This window comes from Aythya ferina (genome assembly GCF_964211825.1).
Source record: "Aythya ferina genome assembly, chromosome: 8".
NCBI classification, from domain to species: Eukaryota; Metazoa; Chordata; class Aves; order Anseriformes; family Anatidae; genus Aythya; species Aythya ferina.
The window spans coordinates 18,802,683-18,819,049 of record NC_140304.1 but is presented as its reverse complement, the minus strand read 5'-3'; the positions used below and the strand labels follow the sequence as shown (position 1 = coordinate 18,819,049).

General features: G+C 39.4%; 1 protein-coding gene across 6 annotated transcripts in view; it reads right to left on the bottom strand.

Moving 5' to 3' along the window:
* Positions 1 to 15,384, bottom strand: part of SSX2IP (SSX family member 2 interacting protein) — a 28,457-nt gene extending 13,073 nt beyond the window's left edge. For 2 of the 6 annotated variants that reach the window (XM_084528657.1, XM_084528659.1), the window contains exons 1-4: positions 9,254 to 9,406; positions 3,073 to 3,113; positions 1,123 to 1,256; positions 145 to 311 (exon numbers count right to left, since the gene is read on the bottom strand). In XM_084528657.1, coding sequence (XP_084384783.1) covers positions 145 to 311; positions 1,123 to 1,165 — 210 coding nt within the window. In that variant the 5' untranslated portion in view covers positions 1,166 to 1,256; positions 3,073 to 3,113; positions 9,254 to 9,406. Of the gene's footprint in view, positions 1 to 144; positions 312 to 1,122; positions 1,257 to 3,072; positions 3,114 to 9,253; positions 9,407 to 9,714; positions 9,793 to 15,086 lie in introns of those variants that run through there. The other 4 variants (XM_084528654.1, XM_084528658.1, XM_084528655.1 and 1 more) reach the window with 3 other exon arrangements.
* Positions 15,385 to 16,367: the final 983 nt, after the last annotated feature.

Below are 16,367 nucleotides of genomic sequence, written 5' to 3'. Positions count from 1 at the left end.
AAATCCTATATGAAGAAAAATATACATTCCACACCAACTTTAGCATTAAGAAAGAAGCCTTCCTAATCCAGTGCTTCTTCACTACCAAAACTGGTTTAATGTCATCTTCAAACAACGGCGAATAAACAAGAAGATCTGGCTTACCCTATTGAGATAGGATATACTCTGTTCAATATTCTCTTCTGTGCAAAAGGCACTGAAAAAGCTGTGCATGCTTTTGGATGAAGGCAGTGGCAAGCGTAGCACTTGTGAGTTCATGCTTGGGGGTGATATCTTTTTTTCTGAGGTATACTGAAAAATATTTTTGCTATCTAAAAGTTAAAAATATTAAGAAACAAGTCAGGGATGATAGTTTAAGACATCATATACAAAAAAAAAAAAAAATTTAAAAACAAATCCCTTAAATACCAAAATTATTCTTTATAGACACAAGTCTAGAGCTTAGAATGTCATCTATAATGAAATATTACAACGTAACATATTAAACAACTCACAATAAAAAGAAGGATAGCTAAACTTCTACAGAAAATCTAAAGATTTCACAACATTTTCAGGTGTTGTATCTTTCAACTTTTACTATTCCTGCCTCCATGAAAGAACTCTCCTACCTTTTTTCATAATTGCCTTGCTAAAAAACATATGTGCTTTATTTATACAGGTGCAAAAGCTGTAAATTTAGTTACAAATTCCTCCAAAAATATGATATCCTTAGTCAAAGCAAGTGTGTACTATAATTAAATCTTCCACTAGGTAGAAGCAGGCAAAAAAAAAAAATCTCTTTTAATAAATTTGTCATCATTTTATAAGGCATGAGAACGTAGAACAAATTAAGAATTCTCTGAAAGTGCAAGATAATCTGAAAAGTATATTTAAAAAATTGATTAGAACTTTCATTCATATATATATATATATATATGAAAGAATAGTATTTTAAAGCAGCATTTCTACAAGGACTTGATCCAAAAAAAAAAAAAAAAAAAAGCTTTGTATCTACTAGACCAGTTAACAGCATGTTAAATAACATGAAGCATCTCATTCATAAAACCCCACTCACTCTTAAGCAGCTATAATACCACCGGAAGAGCTAGCAAATCCACTAAATTCAAAATATTACTAGTTTACCTGATGACAGCACTGGCACAGTAACAGTCTTCCAATCTCCCATAGCAACAAGGGCAGGCAGGGTACCTGAGCAACTGGTTCAGCAGTGAAGTATTTAGTAGAATTCCCGACAATGGGTGTTACGTAGGCATCTCCTAAAATAGCAAGAGCATTTTAGATTAACAGTAGCATCTAATACAGCTAGGAGATTAAAGGAGGCATAGGAGAGAGAGACTACTGAACTTAAGCCACATGACATTTGTCTACTTCTTCACACAGTGTAGAACACCATAAGCACACCAAAAATTATACTGTAGAAACGATGTATCTGTATTTAGTTAGACGTGAACTTAACCAAGTCTTGTAAACCATCAACTAAAACACCATGCACACATGGAAAGTATAAAGACATTTTAGATAACCCACTTGTTTCTGTCAACATACATCAGAGAAAGCACAGCAAGCCAAATATTTAATATTTTTCTGCAATATAACCAGGAAGCAAGATAAATTTATGTGAAGTTTTAACATAAATCTGTCTTAATGAAATTATTAACAGGTGACAAAGGCTCTAGAAAAGATTTATTGGCCAACAGAGCAAAGGAACTTTTATATATTTATATATATATATATATAAATATATATATATTTATATATATTTTTATATATATATATATATATATATATATAAATAATGTATTAAATATTTAACTATATAGATTTAAACTTAACCTATGTACCTTAATATACTACGTATACACAGTTATACTGCCTTTCCCTGGCAAGCTGCTTGCTTATTTGCAAAATCTCCAAAACTGCTGAAGGAAAAGGCAAAGCCTTACTCCATTGGCACAGCCACTGAGTACAGTACTGGCTCTCTGGAAGCCAACCAAAACTCATTCATAAGAAAGAAGCAGCTGATTGTCCCCTCACCCTACCTCCACCTCCCAGTCTGAAGGCATGCAATAGTGTTAGAGTTGACACACTGCTGGAAAATTAAAGCCCAACTTGGATGTTGAAGATCCGGCCAGTGTAAGCCATCAGCTGTTGGGTGAACAATGACACTTCAGGGAAACTATTCATGTGACAGGAAAGAAGGCTTTCATTTACTTCATTAATACTTCAGATCAAAATCTCAAGTCAATTTAAGATGGACTCCATAGGCTTTTGCAGTACAGCCATGTTTGCCACTAATTCCTCCTAACGTGCACTCAGGGAAAAGGAACTTCTGAAGCTCTGACACTAAAACCTTGTATTTTTATCATTGTGGGAAAAGCTATCATTTGGAAAACCAATCTGCTGTCTATTTAAGACACCAGATGTTTGTGGGTGGTCTGCTATCCATAAGGTCCCTTGAGAACAAAAAAGAGACAATAAGAACCCTTACTGATATTTCAAAGCACACAACATAATGCCCAGAGTAATACCAAGTTTTAAAGAAATCCTATTGGTACACAGCCACATCACAGAGTGTTCAGCACTAGAAAATAAGGTATCCACCTGGATGAATACTTCTGCAGGTTCACGTACTTGTATAAAAAGATAAACAATTATTCCTCAGATGAGTTGAAACATTGCAGCAACTACTAAACTGCACATCAGAAAGCACACATAAGGCAGGGAGAAAACAGTAAACATAGTAACAATCTAGAGGCTGTTGTTTATTAAGAAATTGATTCTTTTCTCCTTGCCCATTCACATTTTTCAGTGTTTTCTTCCTGCAAAACTAAGATGAACAGAAATGAACTAAGTGAACATTCAGACTCTAAAGGCAATGACTGACTTCACGGCAGGTCTGTAAGGCAATCTCTTCTTTGTTTTTCCCCACCACCCAAGTCAACGGTGCTTTTAAAAATGTAATTCAAAATCAAAATAAAGATTAGGAGGACACATTTCATAGAATATCCCAAGTTGGAAGGGACCTGTGAGGATCATCAAATCCAATTCATAGCTCCACACAGGTCTACTTACATTCTTATTTGGCTTCTGTTGGATCCATCAGATAGAGAAACCTGCAAATAAAAGGGCGGATAAAAAGTCAAATTAAACAAGTATATTCTCATTATTGGTGTCGTTGTAATCCTGCATTCTAATAATGTATTTCAAAAGGTTCTTAAGAAACTCAAAACACAAATTCCACTAAGAACTATTGGAAATTCTACAAAAACACTACTCACATTTCATAGATGCAATTAATTTCAAATAGATTGGCATTTATTCTTTAAGAGACTGCATAACCATTATGAGATCTTTCCACCCTCATTCTCTCTAAGTACATCACCAGTCCACAGGTCTCTACAGTGCAAACACTGTTTGGGTTGAGAGGTCTGCATCAGAATAATGCTTGACTGGACTAATCCACATGAGGGAATACAATAATTCTCTAAATTTTAGTCCTGTAACCTGCATGCCATGTTATTCAGCGTAGATATTTTCTGAAGACTACTTTCTGGTGACACATTGTTTCTACATATACCAGCAAGAAGATAAAATGAAAATTAACAAAACAAACAAACAAACAAAAACAAACAAACAAACAAACAAAATAAACACAGGTTCAAAAGGATGTCTAGCAAAGATACAGAATGCAAGAATACTCGGGCAGTACAGTAAAGTCCAGATAATACAACTATATTCTTCTCACATCAGTCAGCCATGAAGGATCTAGAGCCTTTTGTTGTGAAAGGGCAACTAGCAGTACACTGCATATTGGTCAATACAACAGAATTAAAAATAAAAATGAAGATCTGGTGAGTTCTAAACTCAAAAACTTCCTCCAACTGTTAAACCAACACACTAAAAGTAATTCAGATTGCTATATGGCATTGGAAGAATGCACTAGCTTTGAAGCAGTGATCATTTCAGAGAGCAGTCACTATTTTGTACATGCACCATCTTTGCACGCTGTATTTAGAATTAAACTCAGATGCGCAGAACGAGACAATCCCTGTGTCAGCTGCAAAAAGGAATGCCACAAGCCTTTAGTCCCATGCTAAGATCAACTCATCAGTTCCACATGGCTTCTGCTGCCAGTTCAGGACCTTAGCCACGACTTTTGAAGCTATCTAGTGATTAAGATCCATCAGCTACATTTCCTCACCAATCTAGGCAGCTCCCCTGGAGCAACGCAGCCCAAAATAGCCTCAGTGAAGTATGCAAGAGCTAAAGATGAGCATCCCTGATCAAGACAGAGGAGATGCAAAATTAATTTATCTAAACTGTATTTATAAGGGACTCTAACACCTTTTAACCACCATATCAAAGAACTGTATTTTTTGAAGCTGCATTTTCTGTAATTATGGAAGTATAATAAAATAATAAACAAGATTTAAAAGTGTTTTAGGGATCTCCCTAAGCTATCCGAAGTTAACACAAAGTCTTGTTAACCTTTTTTTAGTTAAAGATTTGTTGTTTTGGTTTCGGTTTTGTTGTTTTTTTTATTCCTCCTGTTGTGATTCCCACCCCCTTTAAATCCTGGCTGGGAAAACAGGCAGTAGGAAGCTAAATCAACACTTGCTGTTTCCCAGCACTTCTTACTAACTCCAAAAATCTGACTGACCATCGGTGGCAGGGGGGAGAAAAGAACAAGTCTCTGAACAGCCAAATCTGCTGTAACTACTTAATGATTTTCTTTCTGTGCCCATTCCAGCATACAGGGATTTGTTGCAGCCATTTCACCAATAGATCTGATGACTCACCCAAAAATCTGTAATGATCCAGTGCTTGCCAGGCAGTTCTCTGCCCATTGGCAGCATCACTTTTGTTCCAGTCAAGAAATTGGGTGAACAAAACCTAGGAGGATTGTTAAAAAAAAAAAAAAAAAAAAAGCCTCTGGGGCCCAACTTCACATGAGTGAACATAACAGCAGAGCCATCTCATTGCAACTAAAAAAAAAAAAAAAATCTAACAAAAACCCCACCCCAAAAAGATATGCATACTAAAAATAACAGAGAGCTTGATTAACATCAATAATCAAACCAAAGAAGTCAGAACAAGTACAAAAGAAAAAAAAAAAATTAAAAAGCCATTGTGATGATAACTCAACTCCTTGAAAGTCACCTGAAGAGTTATTTATTTATTCATTTAAACAAAAACCTACAGGACTAGCCCCACAAACTCCTACATAATACACTAACATTTATTTTCCTTTTCGATAGAAGTTTACTCTAAACTTCAAGAGTAAAACCACGTCACAAGCACAGAGGTGAAAGGAGCTGTTCTTGAAACGACTGTTCTGTGGTTTGGGGAACAGGGGAAGGATTGATAATGACTGTGCCAGAACTCAAGTCAAATCCAACCTCATAAGGCTGAGTTTAGACTGTGTCACAACTGAAGAATCATGAGCAATAAGCACTAGGATTATAAACTTCACACAACACAGTATATTTAAAATTTCTGAATATTGTATTTAACTTTAAAAATGAGTAGCTCTGAGCTGATAAAAATAATTCAGACAACCCTGTGTTAGAAGAAGTGAATAGCATGTTATAGCATTGTACTGTGATCACATTACACCATCTGGTCATTTCTAACCTACACAGGGCGTGACTTAAATGGGAACTGCAGGATCTGGTAACCCAGAAAACTTTTTCCTCCCCTCAGGTAGGGAGGGGCAATTTTGGGGGAGCATCCTCCCCCACTCCCCAATGTCACAACATCTCAGAAAAAAAGAGAAGAGTCCAATGCCTTCTCTGTATATTAAGTACTTGTACAAGAGTTGCAACATGTACACAGATTTTGGCTTATAAATTTGAGGAAAAAAATATATCAAAAGGTTAGTTATTAAACATTTTATTAACAGGCAACATAATTCCTTCTACAAAAATTATATCCCAAGAGTAGCTGTGAATCTGCTTAAAGCTTTTTACATTTGTCTAGTAATCCAGAGATGCCCAACAGATGGCTTTTATCCGGATAAAACAAAGACACCAGTCCATGTAAATTTAGGGTACACACCAGTCATCACATTGTAGGTTTACAAATATCCCTGGTAAGGTCAACAGAAACAGATTTCTTTTATTCATGTAATCACCATGGAAGTCCATACGTTTCCTCCCTAGAGTTCTGACAATTATTTTCTCTCTACAGCAGTTTTAATAACAAAGGTCACAATTAGCACTAGAACATAGCTCATATTCAGTGATAACTGTATATTTGGAAGAACTCCTTCCTCTATAAAGAACCTGTTACAGTTTTAGTGGACTTTCTTTAATATTGTAATTTTAATGACAGGCCTTGAAATCAAAGCAGATCCCAGGTATTTCCTCCCCACTTTTACAATACTGTGGCAATTTAATCACTATTCTATTAACTGGAATAAAAATTCTAATAACTGGAATAAAAAGGGGGGGCGGGGGGGAGGGGGGAAGGAGGGAAGAGGATGTACAAGAGAGGGCTTCCTTCCACTTGTCTACATTCCATGGGCACATTTCTTTAAGTCATGCCCAATTTCCAACTAAACTCAGTGTGGTCAAAAGTAACCTGAAAAAGCAAGTCAAACCACGCAGCCTATGGGTACTGCCTGCCAAGTACCCTTCACTTCATTATGAGCATACTATGTTCAGAAAACCCCCATCTATACTTGTCAAATCCATTTTACTTTAAAAGAACGTCAAGAGTTTAACAAAAAAAAATACGATCAAACATCTGATCTTCTCAACAAGTACAACCACACAAAATACACCCTTACACCTGATAAAAATCTCATGTTTGACAATTGTTGACAATTGTCCTTGCTCCCTCCCAAACACTCAGATCAGATTATAGTCCTCGTAACCCAGCGCCTCAAGATTCAGCTCTACCTTTGTTAAACACAGATGACTGATAAATTTTGTTAACGCAGCCACTGAAAAAATTGTAACACATGAAAATGTTTTATCTGGCTCCTAAATTCCTACCCTGCTTTGAACTAACGCTATGGATCTTCACATCAGCATTTTCCTATTGCTAAAGAATAGCACTATTTCTGATGATATTAAAAATTCTTTTCTTCTGCATTCACAAACCACTTGCTACACTTAGATGGAACAGAACATCTTGCTACCAAACCTCCCCATGTCGCAAATTTGGGAAAAGAGAGCTTTAGGAACTCCGTCTTCCATAGTTCCTCCTTTGTCTGATCTCAAATTTAGCTAAATTTTATAGCTTTGCTCTCCCTGCATGCAGAAGACTTAAAATGAAAAAAATAGTCTCAGTAGCTCCTAAAATCGGTAGTATTTACTGGGCAGAGCAAGAACTAGTGTTCTAGATCTCAGGAATGATAAACTCACAAGGCTCAGAATCACATAACCTGGAAGTTAACACAGGCATCAGGGAAGGTGAGCAGAAGACGGTAAGCGCACCTGATTTCTCTAACAAATGCCAGGGGATTACAAGGAATGGTTGTCCAGTAAAATCCAGGTTTGTACAGAGCAGAAAGGAAGAGTCAAGCACAGCCTTGTTAGCCACCAACAAATATGACTGGTGAAATGTGACCATAACTTCTGTAGAAGAAACACTAACAAGCCTGCTATAGGGCTCTTGAAGGAGGAGCCAGTGTACCTGGCAAGGCAGGGTAACTGGATTTCCAGACACTTCTCACAATGTTTCCTACTAAAAGCTCTTAAACTAAGATGTCAGGGAAATTATTAATGACTGACTGTAGATGGAGAGGAGGAAAGAGTAGGGGGAAAAAAAAAAAAAAGTTAAAAAGAGGGGGAGTACATGAAAATATCACATGGAAGTCCCAAAGAGACCAAAAATTTAGCGTCAAAAAGGGGTGTGTGGACATATTTATGTTACTCAGAGAATTTAAAGATGCGATGAGCAGGTCAATGAGACAGTTCACTTATGGTAAAGAGTTATTCAGAAAAAATAAACACTAAGATTGAACGATAAGAACCCCAGAAGGTTGTTTACATGCTACACAAATGGATGATAAAAATCAGCAGCTGAAATTCCACGTTCTTAAACACAAGCTAACACATAACATACACACACACACACAAAAAAAAAAAAAAAAAAAAAAAGCCACCACCACTCAGCCATGTACTTAAACCAACAGGCTCTATGCTAAGCATTATCATGCAGGAAGACATCTCAGGGTCACTGTGATTACTCCTCTGGAAGTAACAGCTCACAGGCAGTTATCAAAATACTGAAGCCTAGGACAGAAAACCAAACATCATAAGGTCTCTGCATAAACAGCTTCCTCAGCTTACCTATCACACACCATTACAACCTCTGGGGTACAAAAGACAGAAAAAGACCTGAAAACAGTGCAAGAGGGTCAAACAATGCTTCCATACAAAAAATTAATAACCTGTGACTTTTCAGGTAGAAGAAGAAACAGCTAGAGAAATAGGACAAGACCATGAAGAACAGGTACAGGATGGTATTTATTGTTTATTTTAACATAACAGCCATGCAAAATGAAATAGAATATTCAACTTGAAAGCTAGAAAATAAATCTTTCCACATAAAGCACTGTTAAATTGCGGACTTACATCACCACGAAGTGTTGTGAATGCTAAATACATAAACTGGCTGAAATCTGCTGGAAAATATCCTTCAAAAGCTACAAAATTTAAGAGAGGTATGAGCTCTGCTCAGAAACCCTTCGGTTCCAGGCTGCAGTACGCTGGGAGGATGCCCTGATGGGAGCATCGCTATGCAGCCAACCTACGGTGATCTTTCCTTCAGCATCTGCTGCCAGCCGCTTGCAGAGACAAGGCACTGACCCCAAGGAACCTGTAATCCCCTCTCCTATACCCTCTCCAACCAACGATGACCGATATCAACGCTACGGCGTTCCCCTCCTGAAATATAAAGCACGTTTTTCTCCTTAACAGCTATCATCTGAAATCTCCATTAACGGCACCAAATACTTCCCAGGTCTCCTTTCCAAGCTTACTATTAGGGATTACCTCATGCGTTCACATTTTACACCGCATACCTCCCATTTTAAGTCATTGCCCCGAAACTCCCGAATTCCTACCATAGTTTCGCAGCGCCCTGCGCGACTGCTCCGCGGGCAGCCCAGTAGGCACGTAAATAAGGGGCGCAGCCACACGACAAGCAGAGGTCGCCTTTCGGTTCCACCCTCACCCCGAGCTTTGCTGCAAATAAAGACGTTTCAAACAAGCAAGGTACCGCAGCCAGCCTCTTCTCGTACCTGACGCGGCTTTCACCCTGCAGGCACCGGCTGCTCGCAGCTCCACAGAACCCAGCAGGGCACCGGGACCGCCGCCCCCGCCTCGCCAACGGCCGCAGAGCACCCGTTCCGGCCGGCGAGGAGCGGCAGGGCAGGAGGAGGGGCCCGCTGGAGCACCACCTGCTGCGGCGGGGCGGAGGAGGAGGAGGAGGAGGCCGGGGGGAGCTGGCTCCCGCACGGCACGGGTCGGAACGGGCCGGGCCCCGCGGGCTTAACGCGCCCCCGCCGCTCCCATTGGCCGCGCGGTTGCTAGGAGACCCCCACCAACGGCCCGCGCAGCCCCTGCCGCTCTATGGCGGCACCTGAGGGAGTCTCGCGGAGGGACCCGCGGGGCTGCGTCTCCCCGGCGCCCGGCCCGGGACGCCGTGCTCGCGCACAGGCCCCCGGCTCTGGGCAGCCTTTCGCTGAATGCTGGCCCTTACCTTTGGCTGCGTGCCGCTGCGCTTTGTCCCCGCGGCTGATGTCAGCAGCTGCATGTCAAAGCGTCAGAGCACCTCGCCGTGACGTGCCGTTCTTCTGGAGGGCTCGAAATCGCATTTCAAGCTTCACATTGATCTCAGGAGTTGCTCAGCGCTGTCCCAAGCAAAGGCATTGCTGATGAGCAATGAGCATACACCAGGAGTTCCTGGCTCTTGCCAAGAGCAAATTTTGTCCAGGCACCACAAAAATGTCTCCCAGTGGGAGACACCCCACATCTGACAGCCCCACTGGCATGAGGGGTGGCAGGCAGCACCAAAAGTGCCAGTCTGGCAGCACCTTGCTGCCCAGAGATCAGTCACCGTGTCAGGAAAGTCCTTCAGGCCCACCAAGTCCAACCACCAGCCTGACCTACTGCATCCCACCACGAAAGTATGGCCCTTAGTGCTTTGCCCACGTCCCTTAAATACCTCCATGCTCAAACACCCTCTCTGTGAAGAAATTATTCTTAATGTCCAATCTAAACATCCCCTGGCACAACTCAATCATGCATTTAAATATATATATATTACACCACTACAAATGAAAAACGTCAGTAAACCACAAATCTAAGCACATATCTCATCCTGCCGTATACTATTGCTATCTTGTAAGAATGATAAGCTTATAACATTATTTAAGGGAATGAGCAAATCCTACGTATCTTCCACATATTTTGCTTTGACCAGATTTTTTCTTTGTTTTCAAATATAAAATATTTTAAAAGATTCTAGGAGTGGGAGGGGATCTTTAAGGAGTCACATCTCCAATTTTACAGCCTACAACACCTACATACCTCCCCTTCGACCCCCTCAAAGAGATTGTTCAGGTGACATTATCTAGCATTACCTCACCAAATCTGTGAGGATCTCAACAAAAATTACCTGATAGAACTCAGTAAAATTAATTGAATTGACATGATCTATTGAATAATAGAATAGCATTTGATTACCTTTGTTATTGGATTTGCAAGACTGCAGCCTTCACTCACATCCTCATTGATTTTTCTTCCTGTCTACCACCTCTGTATCCAACTACACCAAATTCTATGATCACACATGTTTATACCTGCAATATCTAATTCTCAATTAGAAAGCTACCATCAAAAAGAAATAGCAGCAACTAGGACGAACAAGATTTATTTCTATATATCTATATAGATTATATATCTATATATTCTTTTATAAATTCAGTTATTCACCTAAGCTGACAAAGATTGACTACTATAATGTATTTTCAGTGTAAGGAGGAGGTAATGCAGAATACTGGCTGTATCAATAAAAATTTCATTTTCCTTGATACGATCGTAACAGTGATGATCTGGTATACAGCAAGGGATGGAATCTCAGAAGAAAATGAGCCCTGTAGGTTTTCCTGCAACAAATACAGCTTTGACAAACCCCATTACATCTCTTACACACTGCTTGTTCTGATTTCAGATTCTTTTGCATTCAATATTTCAGGTTTTCAAAGTTTAACTTGAGAATGAAAAAATGCTGAATAAGGTCAAAACCATTCTTTCAAAGTTCTCATCAAAATTTACCTCTCGGGGATGAAATTTACTCTTGTCATCTGAACTGGAATTAAGGCCATTTCTCTTGCTGAGAGGCAGACCATAATTACTTTTCCAGGCAGATGAAAAAGAATTATTATAGGGCTAGTAAACTGACTGATTCTTGCTGTGTAGGAAGCACGCTCCCAGTGCTTCCAGAAATAACAGTTGTTGATTTGGCTTTTACTACCTTAGCAATGATAGTAATAAATATTTTTAATAACAACTTGTTCTTTTTAATGTTTAGTTCATACTAAATCAGTCCTTGCAGTGCAGAAAAAAATGTCTTATTTTGTGACTCAGGTTAATTGCAGAGACTTTGGACTTTTACACTGCAGCTTTGCTGCAGGTGCACTCTTAGGAGGAAGCAGACTTACACCAAATATACGTTAGTCAAAATGGCAAGTGGGACAACAGACATTGTCGATGGGAAGGATTAAGCTCCTGTAGCTTTAAAAGATAAAAGATGGTGTGGGTGTTGCTGAATTCCCTTTGTCCATTTGATCATAGCAGCTGTTCCTAAGTTGGTGCTATTCAAAAGAGAACTCCCCAAGCGCTTGGTTGTGCATCATGGGTTGAGTTTTGTTTTTGTTTTTTTTTTAAAGGGTTGGCCAGGAAAAGAGAAGTCTTTGTGGAATACTTTCAGACAAGAGTCAGAGCAAGGTTTACTTTATGAAAAACCTTTCATAGCCCAGCACTTTTTTATTTGTAATGCACGGATTTGATGTAACACAGTCTACCTAAACCACAGGAAGAAGAATCAAAACACTTTTTTTTTTTTTTTTTTTTTTTTTTTTAAGCCGTTCATTACCAAGGTGGCATTTAGGTAGGATTTTGGTGTAGGTGAAGTATGGTCTCCTTGGAGATTTTCATCCATAAGAGATAGGGTAGAGGATAACAAGAAGTATTTCTTGTGCTCTCTTGAGTACACTTATCATAAATATCCTGTAATGGATTTCTGGTCTTTGGCAGTAACCCAAATTTTAAGATTGCAACTCCTTAAACAATTTTTTGTTTTCCTATTTACAGTTGCTTTACTTAGGTTTGCTTGAATCTAATTGATGGAGTGATCTGAAGACTCGCTTTATAATTTAGCAGTTTAAAAAAACACACCTTTTATTACATCACTATTCCTCTCCGTGACATAGACCATCCTTAGAATTTATTTTAGGCCTGTTTCTTTTATAAATATAGCTTATAGAAAAAATATTAGAAAAAAAATATAAAATGTATTTATCCTTTCTTCCTTGTAACACTTCGCTTAAAAAGAAGTGGGATTAAGAATTATAATGGGAAAGATATTAAAGAACCAGGGGAAAATGGATGCTTTGTGAAATGGAATACAAAAAGTGCCTCTATAAACTTAAATTCAAGCAGGATTAAACTGTAACATGCATAAGAGAGCAAAGAGGTTCCTACAATTCAGAAAGAGATGGACTGATCCACATTGTGTTTGCATTTCAATTCAAACTCATCATCTTAAGTACATTCAAAAATGCTGTTTGCTAGAGCGGTTTCTATAGCAGTGTCCTGCTTCATTACAAGTCAGGAGGGCTGATGAACCATTGACTACCAGAAGCTCATTAAAATGTCTGATCCTGTTATGCAACAGGCCAGTGGCAGCCTGCGTCTCCTTTATTGTCCCTCAGTGTAAGAACTGTGCGTCTCAACAAAGCCCAGCTCACAGGGCTTTTACATCTCTTTTGTGGAGATGCACAAAAATAACCTCATAAGCCAGGCTTTGGGTTGTGCTGTGCACTGGCAAGCGTTTCAAGTTCTGCCCTTGGTTGCTGTTCACATATTAAAAGCTCCGGTCATGCAATGAGATACCAGGTACATCTACCTGCACAGGGCTCATTAGAGGCACAGTGCTCACAGACCACTCTGAAGATGCAGACACCTACAGGAGGATTTTAGGTGGACTTTACATGCTGCAGTCCACCTATGTGATCCAGACTGTCCTCTCTCTCCCTGCCCCACTAGCATGACAGCAACTTGGCCCAGTGTCTGAATGATATTCAGTGTCCCTCTGCCTCTTGCACTTGGACTGTGAGATTTCAGGCTAATCCCTGTTAGATAATAAAAGCCTGATAAGAAGATGCCTATCCTTCCCCAGGGGGCTGACCGACTTAGCACACACCAACATTCACAAAAATATCCACGGGATGAGCTGTTGCTGCCTGGTGATAGCATCCTCCCCTAAGCCTTTGTGCTGAAGAGAGCAAACTATGGATCAGGGATCCAAGAAGGTGCAACACAAGAGGGATGCTAACTCCACAGCACCTCATGGTATGATACGTCACTTAGCCAACTGCTCCCAAAATTCACTCATCCTCCACAAATTTGTCTACACTTTTGTGCTTGCCCCATTTTTGATTGCACCCTCAGCTGAGTTAGATCAGCTCACTAGTTCTACAGAAAAACATCCACTTTTTTTTTTTCCTGGACTAGTGTGCCAACAGCTTAGTGAGTGAGGTGGCTCACAGAGGGTTTGCATATGCTAAAGCTGGTACAAAGATAACCCAGGGAGGAGAGGGAGCAAAGAAAAAAGGGAGGGGAATGGGACTTCCCAGTTTCAGTATCAGTGAGGCATTACATCACTCATCTCTTTCATGGAGCTCACCCTCATATTTCTCTCTGCAGCATTGCTTCTGGTTTCTATTTAATGACATCTCAGATAAATATAGGAGAGTAGACACCCACCTCATCTATGATATATGATAGAGGCACCCAAATTTTGCTTTCCGTTCTGGGAGATGGATACCAGGTAAGCTGCATTAAGCACCTTGCTTGCAGTCATCAAAGCCTTTTATTGGATTTATCCCAAAGTCCTTTGGAGGAGAAGAAAACAGCACATGGCTACAATGCCTGCAGTAACAGGCTCACTTCTGAAATCTTTTAGATTATTTCTAGTCTAAGGGACTATTTCTGTGAAGTAAGGAGCAGCACAGATGATGCCACTCAATTCAACTATGTTGAAGGGCTACAGTGATGCAGAGATACTTCACAAAAAATGTTGATCATAGCACCTAATAGCAACTCATACCATGAAAGAGTTATTCTTCTTTACACCCTTTCCTCTGCTATACGTACACCACCTTCAGAGAATGTGCTCAGTATTTTTGCATGCCTGCTTCAATCTCTATTTGAAAAAGCTTTGCAAACATTCGTTCAACACCTTATACTTATTAAATATTACTATAGGTAGTGCTAAACATCACTGAATCTGGCACAGTTAACTGTTCTTCTTCACTGGGATAGCTGCTGAGATATTTGAGCAAATGGCATTGCCAAATACTGTGGTAGCCAGAATGCTTGTAATTGTTGTAATGTGTTTGTAAAGAGGAAGAACAAGAAGTAGCATTGGGAAAGTGAAGAGAAGCTCCCACATGGTTTGTGAAAAGCAGCAAAATAGCATTTGGGGGGAAAGCGGTGAATGAAGAATGAATTATGGCATCCATAGAATCAGTCTCTGGTTTACCTGCCTCCTCCCCAGTCATGAAAACAAGACTTACTGTCAGCGAATAAACATGTCTGTGTCATTGTTCAGCCCACAAAGTAGCATGCAGAAACCCAAACTCCAATGGATTATCAGATGAAAAAGGAGCAGGAGCTTGATTATAATATTAAACATATGGGAATTGAGGCACAAAAGTATTGAGTGCATTTTCAGGGGAGTCCATTTCACAACCAAGAGGGGTAATTTATTTTCTTGGCTCCAATTTCAGATCATAAAAAATTAAATGCCAGTAGAAATACGCTCTTAACTCTCTCACACAAACTTACCATTCATTTTCCACTCCTATGAAGCAGCATGACCTAGGAGCTACCAGGAGTGAAGCTGCATGCAAGTACAAATGTCCTACTACAATGAGGAAATTAACTGCAGCATCATTTATTGACTGCAAAAGAATTACACAAATGTCAGAAAAGAAGAATTAAAGCTTTTACCTAGTATCACTACCAACCATGCAGTGAAAAGATTCAGGAAAATAAAATTTCTAGACTCATATTTCACTGCAGTACTGTCCTTTCAGTGTGAGGCCCACAAAGTAATTCAAAATGTCAGTAAGCCAACATAATGTAACGATTTTGGTCCTGTGTCTCTTCAGCTGGTCTGTGACTTGCTTGCAGAGTAATTAAACAGCAGTTATCCACTGTGAACACAGCTGATACTCCTGTTTTTAAGTGTCCTCAGCTGCAACTAGTTTCAAATGATGCCTCTCTGGAGAGGGGTGCTTCATGTCATGCTACTGAAGTGTAGTCTGAGTTAGAGAGAGTTTACCACTTGAAGTCACTTAAATCAAAATGCCTTTTTTCATTTCAGGATGAGCTCGGCAAAAGTATAAGAAAACAATTTTATCAATGGTGCTCAGTGTAGCAATGGTGATGTACATGAGTACCTACACCAAACTTCACATGCAGAAGTACTGTTATCCAGATAGGAAAAAAAAAAAAAAAAAGTCAAGAGATCAACAGCTGAAAGGAAACTAATTTGCAAAAATGCCATATTTAAATTAATATTTTAAAATAAAATACCTTACTGATAAAAGTTTTAAGGGAAACAATATGGGAATGAGCAGTATCTCTTAACTCTGCCAAGACATGCTGCCACTGCTGAAAGGAGGTGACATGCCTCCTGCACGCTGTGCCTCCAAGAGAAGCAAGGACAAAACCAAAAGGGAAGCAAAATACTTTAAAATCTAAATGTTTAAAGATAATGACAAAATCCTCGTACTGTGAGTTGTTTTCTCCTTAGTTCGTAATCTGAAACCTACTCAAGGAAACTTCTCATTCACTCATACCTACACAGTTTAAGCATCACAAATGCTGCTAGTATAATAGCTCTCTGTCTGTAACTGGAAAGACAACTGTGAGTTACTTGTTCTTAATGCTCTCTTGGGTAATAGCTTAAGAAAGGTTTTCTGTTATTTGAAGATATAGAATGAACTGCTTTAAAACCAAATTGAGACAAACAAGCAGACCTTGAAAAACATCCTTAAGTGAAGTCATTTTTGTAAAACTGGTGTCAGGGGTTGCATTCCAGCAAACACAACAGCCCACTCA